General features: G+C 42.3%; 1 protein-coding gene across 4 annotated transcripts in view; it reads right to left on the reverse strand.

Moving 5' to 3' along the window:
- The window catches only part of USP35 (ubiquitin specific peptidase 35), a 62905-nt gene that overhangs the window by 13340 nt on the left and 30120 nt on the right, over nucleotides 1–19445 (reverse strand). For 3 of the 4 annotated variants that reach the window (XM_061628977.1, XM_061628980.1, XM_061628978.1), the window contains exons 4-10: nucleotides 18578–18707; nucleotides 15346–15447; nucleotides 11366–11524; nucleotides 8937–9130; nucleotides 6221–6314; nucleotides 4745–4851; nucleotides 563–1790 (exon numbers count right to left, since the gene is read on the reverse strand). In XM_061628977.1, coding sequence (XP_061484961.1) covers nucleotides 563–1790; nucleotides 4745–4851; nucleotides 6221–6314; nucleotides 8937–9130; nucleotides 11366–11524; nucleotides 15346–15447; nucleotides 18578–18707 — 2014 coding nt within the window. The remainder of the gene's footprint in view (nucleotides 1–562; nucleotides 1791–4744; nucleotides 4852–6220; nucleotides 6315–8936; nucleotides 9131–11365; nucleotides 11525–15345; nucleotides 15448–18577; nucleotides 18708–19445) is intronic. The other variant, XM_061628979.1, reaches the window with a different exon arrangement.

Here is a 19445-nt window from a genome sequence, read left to right on the forward strand (position 1 = left end):
CGTGCGTGCGCTCCTCTATTTCAGATTTTGTTTTTTGGAGGAGTGGGCAGGCAGCTCTCTTCCTTCTTTGGATACATTTAAAAGCAATGTAGATCAAGAAATAACCTTCTCAGACAACATCAGAGATCATATTTGGTTAGATAGACAGATAACTAAATATGTATCTCTTTTATTCCACCCTCTCACCCAGCTGACTTTTTCTTTGAAGCAACATTCCGTGGCACTGAGTTATTACGGGGGGGGTTTCACCCCCTTGTAGATTATTTTTCCCTAAAAAGTTTTGGATATCAGCAAACCTCAGGGTTACTCCAAGTATGCCAATATCTGGCATACCAGATGCAGCTTTGGCTCATTGTGAGCACAGGATGACTCAAACCAGAACTATAATATATCAAGGATGGCTTGTGTGGTGCTCTCCAGGCGCTGCAAAACTCCAACTCCCATCATTCTGGACCAATGGCCAGGCTGGCTGGGGCTGATGGAAGCTGGAGTCCAAAAACACCTGCAGGGTGCCATACTGGTGACCCCTGGAATATATGACAATGGAGCTAGCATATGTTACCTGCAAGTAGAGGATGTTATCCTTTGCAATGGCTTCCATCAGGCTTTTATCTGGAGAGTGCAAGTCTCCGTTCACCCAGCCGGACTCTGCAGTGGCCCCACGCCCCACGTCTTTTGATCGGCTCCTCCTCTGCCTATAGAACAGCAGATAAGCAGTGTCCTTCGGCAAGAAGGAGGTCACATTGCTAACTGACTCAAAAGAAGAGAAGGAGACCCTGGTGTCATTGAAGAGGTACCACTGGATCGCAACATCTGGAGGTTTCTCCGAGGCGATGCCCCAAGAAGCATTCTTTGGGTCACTTTCTGCTGTCACATCCTCACAGTCCCTGGCATAGCAATAGTAATGGCCGCTCTCCGAGGAGACTCCGGAATGTACCACCACACTGCAGAGGTCGTACACCACCGAAGCAAAGGCCTGGCAAGCCGAAGCACGCCCTGCACTCTTTGGAGGATTCGTGCCGCTCAGGTCCTCTGAGGACATCAGGACCGGCAGCTTCAACATCAACGGGACAGAGATGTTATCCAGGATCTTCTTTCTCCTCATGGCCCTCAGGTCAAACGAGAACCTCAGCAGGGTAAGAATGAGGTAGTGAGGCCCCTCGGTTAGTTCAGCCACCTTCTCAGCATCCTGAAGGGATGCGCAATTCTCACAGTGATACCGGTTCTCTGCTGTCAGCATCTCAGGTGATAAGAAATAATTTATCAAGTCGGGGACAGACCTGGAGGCCTTGGGACCGTGAACTTGCCCCCTCAAAGCCAACATAGAGTCTTCAGCAGGTTTCACACCAGTGCCATCTTGCCTCGATCTCACAGGGAAAGGCATGTCTGGCCCCAAAGTTTCAACCGGCAACACTTTGGAGGGATCTTCTCCTGGCGCAGTAGGCTCAGCTAATCTCCTTGGTGAATCACACACACTGCTTTGCACTTCTATGCTTGGCTGAAAGGTCTGTGGGCCCATTTCTTCCACAGGTAAAACAGAGGTCCTGCTGGCAGGTACAGGCACATGCTTATCAGCTGGTGGGAAAGCCAAGGAAAGGTCTGTGAAGGCTTCTTCTCTGGAAGAGACTTTTAGGCACTTCAGACAACGGATTCTTGTCTTAATTTTGCCACCAAACATTTTTTCAACTAATGTCTTGTTTGTAGAGCGCTCTTGATCAGCCTGAGACATCACTGTGGACCCTTTCAGCTTCTGGTAGATTCTTCTTCCCGTTCTCTCTTCTTCATGAAGCCTTTTTTGCGGGGGAGGAGGAGAAAAGAGATACACTGAGGAACATCTCCAGTGAAACCATCTTTCCAGCACTGGAAGGAGGAGTTACTATACACTTTGATGACTGTAACATCTAAGCCAGTGACGGCTGGTGGCTCTATGTCAGTGGGGCAATGGAATCTGCTCTGGGTTTTCGTCAGAACTTTCAAGCACCTTAGACAGCTCCTTGAAAGTTTGGATGAAAACCCGGAGCAGATTCCACTGCCCCACTGACATGGAGCCACCAGCCCCCACTGATCTAACCCCACATCTAAGGTACCAGAGTTATTGAATTCTTTCCTAGGAGGAGTTTTGACAAGCTCCCTCTCTGGACAGACACTGAAATCTTTTTATCCCAGAAGCCATTTCATAAACCAATTTCACCATTTTAATAGACAAGCCCGCATCACAAATTAGCTGTGCTCTATCTTTATAGTTACATCTTTTCAGTGCGTTTTTATTGTTGATTTCACAGTAATTCTTAGTATTATGGCTGTTGTTTTTTCCTATGCAAGCTGCCTGATAAAGTGGGAAATAAATAATCTGGCCAAACCAGATCGTATTCTAGTGTCATGACTTTATGTATTTCCAGGCTCTCTCTCCACATTGGTGGCTGCTGGGGGCAAGGGGCACGACCCTGTGGCATCAAGACATGGGCAGGTTCTACGAGATATTATGCAGCAGGAGAGAGGAGAATGAAGGCACACAGCTGTCATTTTCGGTGGTGGCTGCATTTAAAAAGATATCCCCCCTCTAAAAAAGAAAGCAGCTGTCAAGTGTATAGGGCATTTTTGGGGCTGAGCTTCACAAGCTGTGAAGGGAGGGGTCATTTTGACAATTTCTGGGGGGTCTGGAGGATGGGCAACTCTGCAAACTTCACTCTCTCCTTTTTTTTCAATCTTAAGTTCAGATCTCTACATTTCCAAATAGTTTGCGATTCCTTTTTTTTTTTTAAGTCCTCGTGAAAATCTATTCCTATGAGGAAAGGTTGCAGCATTGGGGGCTTTTTAGTTAGGGAAGAGGGAAGTAAGAGACATGATATAAGTGTATAAAAGTATACATGGTGTACAGAAAGTGGATAAAGATAAGCTTTTCTCCCTCTCTCGTAACACTAGAACTCGTGGAAATCCAAAGAAGCTGAATGTTGGAAGATCAGGCCAGACACAAGAAAGTACTTCTTCACAGAGAACCTAGTTAAACTACGGAACTCGCTCCCACAAGAGGCAGCGATGGCCACCAACTTGGATGGCTTTAAAAAAGGATTAGAAAAATTCATAGAGGAAAAGGCTATCACTGGCTACTAGCCATGATGGCTATGATCTGCCTCCACAATTGGAGGCAGCATACTTCCAAATACCAGTTGCTGGAAACTCTAGGTGAGGAAAGTGTTCTTGCACCCAGGTCCTGCTTTCGGGCTTCCCTTTAGGGCATCTGGTTGGCCACTGTGTGAACAGGATGCTGGACTAGATGGGCCACTTCCCAGATGCAGCAAGCTTTTCCTGTGTTCTCATGTTCTTAGTGTGAATTTCTCCTAATATACACATTTTTGCAAAGACACTGTCTGTAACATAATGCATTTGTGTGTGTTATTTTCACTAATATACACACCTAGATGCATGCTTTACCCTAATATACACATTTTTGTACACATTGCTTGGCTGGAGAATTCCATTGCAAAACTTGGAGAAGTACACATTTTGAAGGATGGCTGTCTTTCCAAAACTTACTGTTTTGGAAAGTGCAAATTAGGTAGATTTGCCTTTAAATGTGAACTAAAACAAATTTCTTCCCCATCCCTAGAGTGGATTCTCAGCACGTGATGTCATTCCTGAAGTGGAGGGCAGTAAGTATTACCCTCACTCTGTCTGACTTCATAGCAACACTGTGTCATTATGGACTACTTCTAGACTGCTGCTATTTTGCAGGTAGGATTCAATCACATACTGGCAAATTCCGGATGCTCAATTAAAGTGGATTTGGTGCTGTTGTGTAACAAACCCCCTTTTGCACATACAAAAAATCTAGACTATTTGTAGGAAGGGACGTGATGGGAAGTGCACGGCAAAGTATGAGACAACTTTTGGCGCAACATCCCTCCCTACAAACAACTGAATGAACGCTCGATAAACACGTGATCTGGAAACCACCATGTTGCATCATCATGAAGCTAAGTGGAGAAAGAGAAAGGACACATTTTCCTGCCTTCAGAGAATGCTGGAAGAAAAAAGTACAGTGGCTGCCGGCTGCCAAGAGGAGAATTGTTGCTGCCTCTACCAATACCACAAGCTGCCTTATACTGAGTCAGACCATTGGTCCATCTAGCTCAGTATTATCTACACAGACTGACAGCAGCTCTCCAATTTTTCCAGGCATGGAGTGTCTCTCAGCCATGGAGATCTGCAGGAATTTTTCTTTTTGGGGGGGGGGGGAGCAAAGTAAAAACACTGAAAGGGGGAGAGCAAGCTAGTTTCTCAAAAAAAAAGAAGGAAAAACTGGAGGTTTAAAGAGCACTGCAGGGTTGTTTGCAAAAGGACTTTCAAATAGCCCTGTGCTGTGCTTTGAAGTCCCGACAGTTGGGGCTTCAAAGGGCATTGATAGGTGGGTAGCGTCAAATTTGGCCCTCCAGGGGTGGGGAGATAAGGATTTGATCCCAGCCCTACCTGGAGATGCTGAGGACTAAACCTGAGATCATGAAAAGAAGGCAGGCTCCCATTCAGCTATGGCCCTTTCATCCTGTGTAATATACAACAGGTGAAAAGGTGAGCTGGGCATGGAATGGGGTGTTCAGGAAGTCTTCCCTGCCCCACCCCCGTCTTATTTTCACATGAACTTTTGGCTCAGCTTTAGAAGTTTTCAAAATTCAAGGAATGGGGTCCCCAAAGCATCCACGATTCAGAGGGTCAAAGCATATTTTTCTCCATGATGGCTCCAACTCACCGATCGAGCAGGTACTTGAGATATTCAGAACAGTCCTGCTGGGCTCCCCGGGTGAACCAGGGAGGCCACGAAGCAGACAAAAAGCTTTCAGGAGAGATGGCAGGCCGCTAGCAGAGATTGAAGAAAGGAGGAAAGAAACAGGGAAAAAAGGAGGCAGAACGGTGAAGAGATACAAAGCATTTTGTTGTCTTGGTATCAGGCAAAGTCTGTGCTGTTTTATCTGTGTTTTTTAAAGTTTACATCATGGGATATTAAGGTCCAACTGGTTTTTACCCTGCTGAATTTATATATTAGGTTGTTTTAATTCTACAATCCGCTTTGAGTGTTATCATAAAGTTGGGAAGAAAGTTGCTAACAGATAAACAAATCTCTAATAAATAAAAATATGTCCCACTGGCCTGCTTTTCCAGCTGCTATAGTGGCTGCTGTGACATTCCTTAGCCTGTTCATTCCCACCCCAAAATCTTCAAGATGAGCAAAACTCTTTTCTCTGCCCAGTAGACCAGTGATTCCAAAACATTTTTCCCCCCACGGACCACATGAAAATTGCTGATGGTGACAGATTTTTCCGCCTGTTGTAGCAATTGTAATGTGCTGCGCTAGAAAGTCCTATATGCTTTTTAATCGTATTTTTACTGGTCCTTGTATTTCTTAGATTGTGTTTCAATGTATTACACAATTTGCATTCCAGGGAATTCAAACTGCAATGCAATAAAATGCAACATAAGAAATAAAAGAATAAATAAAAATACAGTTAAAAGTCACTGTGAAATTTAATGCAGATGTGCCATGGACCACCAGCTTGCGGTCAACAGACCACAATTTGGGAACCCCTGCACTAGACAAACACTGGATGACATTTCCATTATCTTCAACAAAGAGCGAAAAAACAGAGAATCAGTATGACCTAGCAGCTACGGAATGGTTTGAGCACTCTATGTGGTGCAGTGGTTAGAGTGTTGGACTACGACCTGGGAAGGCCTTCGATCAGTTATTCTCTCAGCTTAATCTACCTCACAGGGATGTTGTGAGGATACAAGATTGGGGGAACTATGTATTCCACTCTGAGATCTTTGAAGAAAAGGTGGGATAAAGATAGAATAAATAAGAACTAACAGCAAATAGCCTCAGGTTTCCAGTCCCCACCTCTTACTATAGACAAACCTATCCTGGTTTGAAGCAACAATATAGTTCGAGGCAAATTGTCCAAACCTCCAAGTTTTCAAGCAGAACTGGGAAACGAACCACTCTGTTGAGCCAGGAAGTCCCCAGTTCAATTCTTCCCATCTCTCAGACTCAACTCCCTCCCTCTTTGCCCCATCTGGAATGTGGGGATTAATAATACTGACCTACCTACCTAACAGAGCTGTTGTAACAGTCACTAACACATGCAAGCTACTAATGCAAGCTAAATAATTTGAACGTTCCAAAAAAGCAGGATAAAAATGCAAGGATTAGTGACTTCGCTAAAATTACCTGACTGTGCTCTAGAAAGGCAAACAGCCACTGGAGTTTTGTCATCAAGGGCTGGGAATTGTTCTCAGCTAAATTCAACACCGAACGCCTGAAGCTTGAAAAGAAGTTTTAAAACAAGTTTAAAACCGGTAAACATGCAGGTGTTTTTTTTAAAAAGCCACATTATGTTCATAACCAGAAATTTGAGATTCCCAAGCAACAGTAACAACCCCACAACTGAATAGCACACACAGCAGCTAGATTGTGAGAAACGAGGGCCCCTCCAGATTGGTGGTTTTTTAGGGGGGAGTGGATATATTCTGCAACATGTCATTGACACAATAACAGTGCATTAGTAATGGATTTATACTGGGACATCCACATTATTGCCATCTGGAGGGGCACTCTTGCCCTATATAGAGCAACAATATAGTGTTTTTATATAGTGTTTTTAGTGCTTTTGTTTGCTGCCCTGGGCTCCTGCTGAGAGGAAGGGCGAGATATAAATCAAATAATTAATTAATAAATAACAAAAGCAGGACAAAAAAACCCCAGAACATTGGCAGAATGAAAAGTTATAGCATGAGGTCACAGGACTTGCATTGATAGGAAACAAAGCAGTATGTCCACCCTGAAACTTTTGCAAGCACAAACAGCATTGAAAGCAAGATCGCGTATAACCACCCCGACACCTTCATGAGTACAAATCATCATGCACAATAAAAAAAAAGGATGATTAGAGAGGGCCCTACTAAAGTTAGGGCTGTGTGGCAGCGTTGTGTTTATAGCACTGTGGTACAAAATCACTCAATCCATGCAGTGCGCCACTGCACATGAACAGTTTCCCAGTGGCCATTCAATGTGGGACAATGTAAGACGGACTACAGCAACACATGCACTGCCGCTGAAGTTAGTGAAGCACAGTAGCCAACACATGCTTGAACATTGAATTTGCTCACCAGTATGATCAACAGGTGATTTTGACTTCTATTCACTGCTGGTTGCATTGTTTCTTCCACTTTGATGCCTTCAGAAGCCCATTATCAACAACGATTCTCAGTGCTGCTGAAGGCATCAACGTCAGGGCCAGCTTCAGGTTTGAAGGGGCCCATGGCACACTGTCCTCTGGTGGATCCCCTCCTACGCTGATGTTCTCTCCTGGCACTGGGAAACGAAAAAACAGCACTCCCTGAGAGTCGCCATTTCCCTTATTGGCTTGCTGCTGCTGAGCACAAAATGTTGTTTTAAGGGGAGGCCAAGGGAGGCACCAGTGAAGGGCCATTGAATTGCATTACTTCTATTTAGGGCTAGCATGGGGAACATATTTTCAGCCAGAGGGCCTCATTCCTTCATTGGCAAACTTCCAGGGGCTGCGTGCCAGTGGCAGGCAAATGTGGGTGGAGCAATGGATGTGACTTACCTATGCACAGTGAGCTACATTCCAGCCAGAGAGAGAGAGAGAGAGAGAGAGAGAGAGAGAGAGAGAGAGAGAGAGAGAGACCGCATAGTGCAGGCTGGTCCATTAGGGCAGGTGGGGTACAACCCTACCAACTTCAGTCTACCCTCAGCCAGCCCCCACCTGCCTTCTCTCTTACCACCAGCTCTGCAGGTGGCCCTGGCTGTCAGCTTCCTCCTCCTTAGTCTCAGTTTTGCCCTTTTAGAACTCAGCAGGGAGGAGAATGGCAACAAAACTGGAATTAGTTGGCTCTGCCTGCCAACTGGTTCTGCCTACTGTTGGCCACATGGTCTTGTCCCATGGCCAACTCTCTGAGGGCCACATGGTAAAGTTGAAAAATACCCTTTATTTTCTTTCCATTCAAAGTCAGTCTGTTCCCTTTCTTAATACCTCTCATTCTATTTGTATCTTCTTTTTTTCTTTTATTTATTTTAACTGTTTCTTTTCCTTATTATTATGCCATCAAAGTCCCTCTTCCCCATCCCAAATTCCCCCAAACTCATTTAATTTGCTCATCAATAGGTGATTTTGACTTCTATTCACTGATGGTTGCATTGTTTCTTCCACGTTGATGCCTTCAGCAACCAGCAATCAACAATGATCTCAGTGCTGCTGAAGGCATCAAAGTGGGAGAAACTCTTACATATTAGACAGGCATCATCTCCATTATCTTTTTGGGACTGACTGAAGACCTTCCTCTTTCAACAAACCTTTTAAGTAGAGGCCTTATCCCAGTCTGCATCTGTGTTGGAATTGCTTTTTAAGGTGTTTTCAAAGCTGTTGTTTGTTTTTTTAAAAATATATTATTAAGATGTTTTGCTTTAATATGTTTAAGATGTTTTGTTTTAATGTTTTAAAGCCTTTTATTTTTAAGAGGTTTTCGTGGGCTTTTAGGAAGAAGTCCTAAATAGGATATAAATTTGATAAATGATAATAACAATAACAAAGTCAGCAGTGAACAGAAGTGAAGTTAATAGGATGTTAATGAGTAGTGCTATTTACAGTAAACCCAGAAGCTGCATCAAGAAAGAATAAATTGAACGTGGGGGGGGGGGGTTAGTAGCCTTAATTGACTTTAAAATGACAAAAAATTACCTGAGGGCACCTGGGGAAGCCTAATGAAGGTAATTAATGGGGAAAAGCTAAGGCCCATCCCCCAAAGACATTTTGGTCCACCTCACATTTGAAAGCCAAATCAGAACTTTCAGATCTATAATAAAATTTGAAAGCAGGTAATGCTGGAGGAAAAAGCAGAGGCACAAGGATGGGAAGGAAACCTACTCAGAGGCCATGAAAAGTGCTTGGATGATGCTGTTCATGTAGCAGGTGTTCCCCAGGTTGATTAACCCTATTTTCCCCGTTTCAGATTTGGAAGCCAGGCGGGGATAAAAACTTGCCAATTCGTTCTTCTGGGAGGTCCAAGCATTCTGCCCGAGCAGATGTTTGATTCGGTCTTCATTTGGAATCGGAAGAGCCTCAAGAATAGAGCAAGCAAAAGAGCAGGGTGCTTTAAGTATGCGAGGTTAGCAACTCCTTTTGATTTACAATTAAATAAAAATTGACCATGCAGCAATTTTAGGGACTAACACTCACCTTGCTACAAGTTTATAAACATGGAGCCCTCCACTTACTACTTCAGGCACTGCTAACACCTTATTGCCTTGCTCTAGCCATGGAAGTTGGCTCTAGAATGGGGTGGGTGGGAGAACCTGTGGCCCTCTGGATGCTGCAAAACTAGAACCCGCATCAGCAAGGCCAACAGTCAGGGATGATGGGGGGTTGTAGTTCAGCAACATCTGGAGCGACACAGGTTTCATGCCCCTGTACTAGACAGCATGAAATACAGGCCGTGGATGGGACACCCCTAACGCCATCCCTGTACAACCCTTTCTATAACTTTCCCCCATGGACTCAAAAGAGTCTCTTCTCACCTCCTGCTAACTATCAATGATGAAACCCTGGATGACCACTTCTCTCTCCCTCTCTCTTTTTTTCAAATACACATTTCCTTTAAGCCTCATTTCCCCCAAAGCTGCCAATAAGACTTTGTTGAGCTTCATCAACAAGGATTGTCAGGAGCAGAGGGGATTAAAGGGGTGCTCCCAGCACTGACTCTTAAATAGGCAGCTGTCTTGAGTCAAGGCAACCGCTCCATGATTCCTTCTGATGGCAGAGTGCAGCTGCTCCCCCCACTGCCCCGAGGTCCGTTAGCCCCTCCTGATACAGCAATTCATTAAACTCAATGTCATTCCCTCTTATTCCTGAAGTTCAGGCTCTGAGTGCCATTCCTTATGTAGCCAAAACAGTGCCACCCTTGCACAAGAGGGAGATTGTCAGCTGGCATGGGGGAAACCCATATGTTTGCAGAAGAGCAAACAAGAATAGGGCCACACACGCCGAGGGCCCCCCTGAAACAGCTGAATGTAATATTGAGCTTGTTCTGTGGCCACAGAATGCTGGCTGGCTTGTTTCGGATAGCGGCGGTGGGGAAGTGGGCAAGGACAGAAAACCAGGATGGAGAAGGAATGGTATGGAGAGTCTGGAATTCTCAACAGCAGCACTCTGCACTGCAACATTTTGTTGCAGGGCCCCACTTGTGAAGCACAATCATGGACAGTTTGGTGCTTTACTATCAGGAATGAAAGCCAATCTACATTTGTTTTTGTTTCTTTGTTTTTTGCTGATCTCCCGCAACATTTCATCAGGAACTTTAGCCTTCACCAACTTGGTGTCCTCCAGATGTCTAAGACCAGGGGCAGCCAACATGGTGCCCTCCAGATGTTGCTGGGCTCCAACTCCCATCAGCCTCAGCCAGAACAGCCAGTGATCAGGGATGATGGAAGTTGGAGTCCAGCAACATCTGGAGAGCACCATGTTGGCTACCCCTACTTTTGCCTAAAAATTCTCCATCAGCCCCAGCCAGCATGGCCTTCTGATTGGCCACTGTGTGAAAGGAAGATGCTGCTTTATTTATTTATACATACACCAATTAATGCCAAAATAGGCTTCTAAGCAGTTTAGAAATATAAAAAACTTACACAAGCATCAAAGCATAATGCCAGATAGGCCTTTGCTTTGATCCAGCAAGGCTCCTCTTGTACTCCCATTTTACCCGCCATTCTGCAAGGGCCACAGGATAACACCCTCCTCATAGCCATCCAATACATTTGGGCCATGCGTAGGACTTGAAGCAGGGCTCATCCCATCAGCTCTGCTGAAAGGCCAGATCCATCGGGCCTCCTCTCCCTCAATGGTCACCTGGCAGCAGCCATTCCATCAGGCTGCCTCAGTGAAAGAGACGAGAAGCATCTTTCCCAGAAGACGAGCTCCATCAGACACCTCCTATCCCTGAAGTGCTTCTGTGCCACCAGGTCATTACAAGGAATACTAGTGAAGAATTGGTGCCTGCATTTACTTTTTCCCCCTCTTCCCTCCCTGCCCCCTTTCCCTTGTGTGTTGTGTTTTTTAGATTGTACACATGCAGACAGGGAGTGTCTTGTTTTAATTGACTGTATGTAAGCCACACTGGGAGCCCTTTTGGCTGAAGAGCTGGGTACAAATGCTCTGAATAAATAAATAATCCTGATGGGCTCATGCTATAACTCTGACCCCATTGCTAATGACTGCTCTGATTTCAACTCTAAAAACATCTTATTCATCCTTCCCCAACTGTTTCTTGCATGCAGGCAGACCCAAAAAGAAGCCGTTACTTTTATCGCCTCCACAACAGGTTCGTAGAGGTCTGGGAATCCCGAGAAGCGGAAGAACATACAGTGGATTAACTCGGCCAACTGTTCCAGGCAGCTCGTGGCAGAGTTGGAGTTTTCCTTGTTGAGGGCTGTGACCACTCTGGGGATGTGTGGGAGAAGCTTTAAAAAAAAGAAAGGCAAAAAGTCAGTCTCAAGTAGCCAGAACCATCCACAGTGCTGAGATCTTTAAGGGTTAAAATTGCTGGAAGCGCAACAGCAGTGATCATTCAGTTTGTAACTAAGGATTAGTTCTGCTAATGTTAAAGTCTGCTAGCCAAGAGAGAGACAGGTGGAGGTGTTGCATAGCAACCAAGCAGCGTGGCATGATCATTACTGAGGTAGTACATGTTCTCATTGGCTGTGTAGTTCTGACAGAGTTCTCTCTATGTTTGGTTCATTGTCTTCCTACTATGTACAAAGCCTGAACTAAGAAAGACAAAACCTCAATTTGTTTCTCCTCAAATTATACACTTTTTAAAAACAGTTTTCTCAGTAAAGTGTTATCAAGATTTCTTTCCTCTGGACTCCATCTGTGTTATTTAAGTGACTTTGCTAGCAAAAATGTGGCTTATATTTCTTTCCGGTGTCACTCATCCTGCAGCTGGCCAATTGTCAGAGCTTTAGTGAGAGAAGACCCACCTCTTCACTGTAAAACATTCTTGTTACTATGCCAGAAAGACCTACTGCTCAGGATGGCTATAGGGGTGGGATTTTTTTAAGGAGATCTTTTTGGGGTCAAGATTTAATTTTAGATATCTTTTTTGCTGTTGTTGAGACTATGGCACTGTATTTTATTGTTATAGTATTATGAAGTGGGGATTGCTTAATTTTTTGTATATTTTTTTTTCATTAATTTTTATTCAAATTTTCAAAGACAAAAAATAAAACAAAACAAAAACAATCAAACAACAAAATAAAATGTTGACTTCCGATTTGTCGCAGATCAATTATAAGTCTACAATATATAACAATCCTATCTCTAAAATTATATTATAGAATCACTTTCCTCCAGTAGTTATCTTAATTAATCATCAAATCTCATAAACATTATTTTATTCTTTCTACAAAAAGTCAAAGAGAGGTTTCAATTCCTTGAGAGATATATCTTTCAATTTTTCTCCAAATAAACATGTCGCTTAATCCATCTAATTCAAATCTGTTAGGCCCAATAATTTCAATAGCCATTCTTCCATTATCTATATTAATTCCATCTTCCATCTTCAATAATCCTGTTAAGTCCAGTAATTTCAGTAGCCATTCTTCCATTATCAGTATCCCATAATAATCTTGTTGTCATAACCATAGTCCAAATAAACATATCGATTAATCCATCTCGTCAAATCTGTTGTCCAATAATTTCCATAACCATTCTTCCATTTTCAATATTAATTCCATCTTCCATCTTCAACTGTTAAATCCAGTGGTTTCAGTATCCATTCATCCATTATGTTAAGTCCAGTGGTTTCAGTATCCATTCATCCATTATCAGTATCTTATGATGATCTTGCTGTCATAGCCATAGTCATATAACAAGAGTCTGATGGGAATTTCCCCCATCACAAATATGTCCTTGCCATCAATTCTGAATATATTACTGAAATATTGTTGTAAAGCCACATCTCTGTTCTGGGTACATCTCTGCTCTGTCACATATTTGTAGTTAATTCCATAGATTTTTTCTATGACAAGCCCCATCACATCATTCCAGTCAAGAATTCTGAATATGTTACTGAAATATTGCTGCAAAGTCATATCTCTGTTCTTCTTTTTTACAAAATGCACTGGTCATCTCTTAAGAGTTTCTCCACTGTCACATATCTGTAGCCAACTCCATAGATTTTTTCAATGTCAAACTCCATCACATCATTCCAGTCCAGAAAATTATCCAAGGCATTGGTAACTTTACCACCAAAATCTTCATTAATTTCTTCAGAGACAACTTTGAATTCCAAACAGTAAACTTTATTTCTAAGATCCATAAACTCCAAATCTTTTTCCAATTTCACACTTGTTCCAATCTCCAGGGCTTGTGGCTTCCCTTTAATTTTTCTTTTTTCATCTCTAATCCCATCAAACACGTCTTTTACAGAATCTCCTATTTCTTTAAGCTCCTGTGTCATTTTGTTAAATTCAATTTTCATCTCCTGTCTGCCCTGTCTCAGGGTTTGTTTTGTTATCTCAATCTCATCCATTATTTTCTGAAACATAATTTCTTCCATGGTCTCAATCACTTTCCTGGCTGCCATTCTTAAAACCACAGAAACAAAAATTATTTCAGCCACAATTGGGTTAATATTCCAGGCTGCTGATATCAGTGTAGACAGTACAGCCTGCCTTATCTCTATGTGTTCAGGAATACAAAACAAACTTAGTTCCCAACATCAAGACAATTAGTGGAGTCGTGAACAAGCAGATTCGTCAAAATGAAATAGACCAAAAAAAGTTTTTTCCCCCTCCTCGAAATAGAAATCCCTCTTCCGTTGGTATCTTTAGAATGCACCTCCAGGACAGCTTTTTGCGATAAAAGCAAAGATAAGCTTTTTCGATTTCTTTCCTCCTTAATTTCGTAAGTGAATGAGAAAAGCCATAACTCACCTAGGAATTCTTCACAGCTGATTCATTGACAAATCTCTTTTTTAACTGCACCAATTTAAAACAAGTGAAAAAAGAAAATAGAAAGAAGGATGCTTGTTTGCCTGTTATAATCCGTTTTTTCTTTGAAGAAAAGATAAACGTATCGCTATAATCAGCTAGAGCTTGATGAAAGTCCGTCCGACATTGCAGTTTGAACCTTTTCTCATAAATAAATGAAATCCAGTCCTCCCCACAAAAACAGGCTTTGTGGTTAATCTCACGTTTCTCCCTGACCGGGAGAAAATTTTTACCAGTCAAAAAAGACGTTCTGACTGATTTTGAAGCTGAAAAAGCTTCCTCTGAGACAAAAGCTCGGCTCAGAAGCAGCACAGGCAGAGCAACCCTTCCCAGAAGTCAATTTTTTTTTTGGTATATTTATTTATATATTTTTTGTATATTTATTGAGACATTTTCATTAGTTTATTGTTTGACTATTTATATTTTATTTTTGTAACTGTTAGAATGAATTCTGTAAGTTTTTGATTGTAAGCTGTCTTGAGCATAGATTAGCTACAAAAAGGCAGCATACGAATAAATGATGAGGGTGAAAAAAAGCTTTAAACAAAAAAATGTCGGGCATAACACTTACATCACAGGAATCTCATCTTTCTTTTGATTTTTCAAAAAATTAATTTCTAGCCCTTGTGGCTGTGAAAATATGGTTCAAATTGTGGATGCAACACCTGGTACAATTCTCCAGAGTGGTGTAACTGTCAATCTCTGTTCCCAGGGAACTCTGGGAATTGTAGCTCTGTGAGGAGAATAAGAGTCTCCTCAGCAACTCTCAGCACCCTTTACAAACTACAGTTCCCAGGATTCTCTGGGGGAAGCCATGACTGTTTAAAGTGGCTTGATACTGCTTTAAATGTATAGTGCAGAAGGGCCCTTTATCAGGTGCAATGGGATAATTCAACCCTTCACAATGATCTGCCATCAGAGGCCGAGGGAGTGGGAAATACTTTTGACTGCCACACTCTACCCTTTGTTTGGGTGCAAGCAAATGTTTGCCTCCCGTTTCTATCTAGAACAGCAAAAGCATGACTCAGTTATCACAACTATGGGAACATGTGGCTCTGCCTGGCATCAGTCCCCTTCTTCCGCCTCAGATATGGGGCAACTATGGCGTTCCAGATGCTGTTGGACTACAACTCCCACCGCTGCTGAGTGCTGACCAGGCTGGCTAGGGCTGATGAGAGCCTGGAGTCAAACAATATCCGGAGGGCCACAGGTTCCCGATTCCTGTTCTATCTGGTTCATAATTAAGCATATGTATGTTTAAATATGACTGCTGACAGGCCCTGTCTTACCAAGTGAAATGCCTCATGGGAGTGTTGGAAGCTCAGCAGCATGTAACGCAGAATAGAGAGTGCTCCCTCCCGCAGAATAGGGTATAGCAACTTGGAAAACACCTGCCAGAGAAAGAGAGGCGGCTCATGAATACAAACATGGGAGGCAAGCAGGACCCCAACCAATCGGTCTGAGCTATCATTGGATATTTAAGTTTACAGTCCTCTACTTCCAGAAGCTTTGACACAGACTACAGAATTAAACAGAAAAAATAAGACAACCTTGAAATTCCCCTGTCCTTTGCCAACTTAGGACCAGGCTACATTACATTTCTATTATTATTATTTTCTTACCCACCCTTTACCGTAAATTCCAAGGGCAGATTACAACAATATAAAAATCCAGATTAAAACCAGTTAAAACAATTTGTTAAAACAATTTTCAGTCCGAAGAACACAGGTGGGTCCTAAATATATACGTCTCAGATGTCAAAGGCCAGGGTAAAGTACATCTTGAGTATTAATCATAAACTGTATAATGAAGTTGCCCGACACTTCTGTGGGGAGGGAGTTCCACAACTTAGGGGTTGCCACAAAGAATGCTCTCTTCTCAGCCACCTTGCACTTCTGAGTGCCGTAGAACTACCAAGAGGGCCCCTTCTACCAGTCTCAACACCCCAGAGGGTCTGAAGGGAAGGAGACAGACTTTCAGATATTTGCCATATAAGAAAAAAATAAATAAACAAGCAGCCTAGCTCTGCCTGTTCAGAACATTGATGTCTCCTGCCAGACTGGTAAATAAAGGCTCTGGGATTAATTCTGAACCAAGAGAGGTCCAGAGAGGAGCAGTAAAAGAGTGGCCTTTTCTGTCATGGCCCCTGTCTATGGAACTCTCTGTCCAGCAAGGCCTGCCCAGCACCAGGTATGGAAACAGCATCAAAGGCACAGTCATACATTTAGAGTAAGTTCTGAATTGTGCCTTTGCAAGCAGGGTTTGCTGACTGGCACCAACACGGAGCCCCCTTGAAATGTGTTTGCAAGAACACATTTCACATTGAATCCAAACTGCTTCTTGCAAATGAAGCATTTTTCCTCTGCAGACACAAACTTGGCCTTAGTCACCGCCTCTCAGCCTAACCTACCTAACAGGGCTGTTGCAAGGACAAAATGGGGAGGGCGAGAAACATGCATGCCACCATGAGTACCTTGAAAGAAAGGCGGGATATTCATAGAAAGATACAGCTCTTTACCCTTTAGCCTTTGACACCCGAGATGTATTATTTTTTGTTATGTGCTTTTAGGTTGTTTTTAACTGTTTTAATTACGTATTTTAAAACTGTTGTGACTGACCCAAGGACCTTTAGGTGAAGGGTGGGAAATATATTACCTACTGCTACTACCACTACCGCTACTACTAATAATAATAATAGAGATGCCAGGATGACAGATTCATTCGTGGAGTAACTGTATGATGAAGAACCAGAAATTTTAGAATGCGAGGAGAAAGCTGCTCTTAAAATATTTGGAAGAAATAAATCACCAGGAATAGATGGCATACCAAGAGTTGCTAGAAGCTACTAAGACTGAATCTGTCCAAATTTTGACAAAAAACTGTCAAGAAATATGGAAAAGAAAACAATGGCCCACAGACTAGAAGCATTCAATATACATCCCAATTCCAAAGAAAGGGGATCCCAGGGAATGCAGTAATTATCGAACTATTGCCTTCATATCCCATGCAAGTAAAGTAATGCTCAAGATTCTACAACAAAGACTCTTACCATATATGGAGCAAGAAATGCCAGATGTCCAAGCTGGATTTAGAAAGGGAAGAGCCATCAGAGATGATATCCCAAATATACGCTGGATAATGGAACGGACCAAGGAATTTCAGAAGGAAATCACCCTGTGCTTTATAGATTACAGCAAAGCCTTTGATTGAATAGATCATGAAAAACTATGGAATGCTTTAAAAGAAATGGGGGTGCCACAGCATCTGATTGTCCTGATGCGCAACCTACACTCTGGACAAGAGACTACTGTAAGGACAGGATATGGAGAAACCAATTGATTCCCAATCGGAAAGGGTGTACTTGTTTAATCTGTACGCAGAACATATCGTACAGTAAGTGGGATTGGACCAAGATGAAGGAGGTGTGAAAATTGGAGGGAGAAACATCAATAATTTAAGATATGCAGATGATACCATACTACTAGCAGAAACCAGTAATGATCTGAAATGAATGCTGATGAAAGTTAAAGAGGAAAGCACAAAAGCAGGACTACAGCTGAACATCAAAAAGACTAAAGTAACGACAACAGAAGCTTTATGTAACTTTAAAGTTGATAATTAGGACATTGAAGTTGTCAAGGAATATCAATACCTTGGCATAGTCATTAACCAAAATGGAGACAATAGTCAAGAAATCAGAAGAAGGCTAAGACTGGGAAGGACAGCTATAAGAGGAGTAGAAAATATCCTCACATGCAAAGATGTACAACTGAACACTAAAGTCAGGATCATTCAGACCATGGTATTCCCAATCTCTATGTATGGGTGTGAAAGTTGGACAGTGAAAAAAGCGGATTAAGAGAAAAATCCACTCATTTGAAATGGGGTGTTGGAGGAGAGCTTTGCGGATACCATGGACCACAAAAAAGATAAATAATTGGGTGTTAGAACAAATTAAACCAGAACTTTAGAAGCTAAAATGATGAAACTGAGGTTATCATACTTTGGACACATAATGAGAAGACATGATTCACTAGAAAAGACAACAATCCTGGGAAAAACAGAAGGGAGTAGAAAAAGAGGAAGGCCAAACAAAAGATGGATTGATTCCATAAAGGAAGCCACAGAGCTGAACTTACAAGATCTGAACAGGGTGGTTCATGACAGATGCTACTGGAGGTTGCCGATTCATAGGGTCACCACAAGTCTTGAAGGGACACAACACACACACACACACGGCAGTTTATTAGGTTTCCAAATATGTGCCTGTGTCCAAAGAAGTTGGAAATACTTGGCCTTAGCCACTTAACGTCTTTTAAAGTTAAAACCAGCACCTTGAATTATTTCTGGAAGATAACAGCTAGACAGTGCTGATGTCAGAGCATTGGGTCAAACACCCACACCAGAAACTGAGTTATATTTCTATCATTTAAAGCCTCCCCAAGGACAGAGAAAACTTCCTGCCAGTGATAAATGCATGATAGCCACAGCATGCAGGCCTATGTGAAGAAGCAGACTGACCCTCTCAATTTTGGAAAGCGTGACCTCAATCAAGATGCTGAATTTCTTCACTGCGGCCAAGCCCTTCAGCAATGCAATGATCCATTTGTCTATGTTCTTCCCCAGAGGCCAAGAGACCCATTCAATCATCCTGCAAAGAGAAAAATATAGAAAGATAAAAAAGATAGGATACTGTTATCACTGTTATCTTTTCGGTGCCAGGTCAAGACTTTCCTCTTCTCCCAGGCATTTTAGCATGTGTTTTTAAATTGTTTTAAATTTTTTAAATTGTGTTTTAAATTGTTTTTAAAAGATGTTTTTTAAATTTGTATATTTGTTTTTAATGTTTTTAGTTACTGTAAACCGCCCAGAGAGCTTCGGCTATGGGGTGGTATACAAATACAATAAATAAATAAATAAATAAAATACATGCAATAATATTACAACATGCGAGGAAGGTCCGGATTAATTTGCTTTTTAAATTCCAAGCTCAGATATGTATAGTGCAATCCTATACATGCCAACTGAGAATTTAGGTTCTTGGTTCTCAATGGGGCTTACTCCCAGATAAGTGCATAAAGAATTAGGTGGGGTATTTCCAGATGGCACAGAATAGGGCACAGCAGAGTAGGGAGGTGCATCTTTCAGAAGAAGCTCTCTTTGCAAGAAGGTACCCGGAGCAGCTCTTGCAACTCTGCTGACCCTACTAGTTTTTAAAGACCATTTCATACAATTATTATTTGTTTTTATTTACAAAGCCGTTATTTAGCAACTATTTTAAAATGAGCATTAAGAAATAGCTTTCAAATGAACAACTTCAAATTAAACCACAATGAAGGCTTTCAAGAGGCCCTTAGGTTTGCATCCAACATGCTCTGAGTAGGCCCAC

Source organism: Rhineura floridana, chromosome 5 (genome assembly GCF_030035675.1).
Source record: "Rhineura floridana isolate rRhiFlo1 chromosome 5, rRhiFlo1.hap2, whole genome shotgun sequence".
NCBI lineage: Eukaryota > Metazoa > Chordata > Lepidosauria > Squamata > Rhineuridae > Rhineura > Rhineura floridana.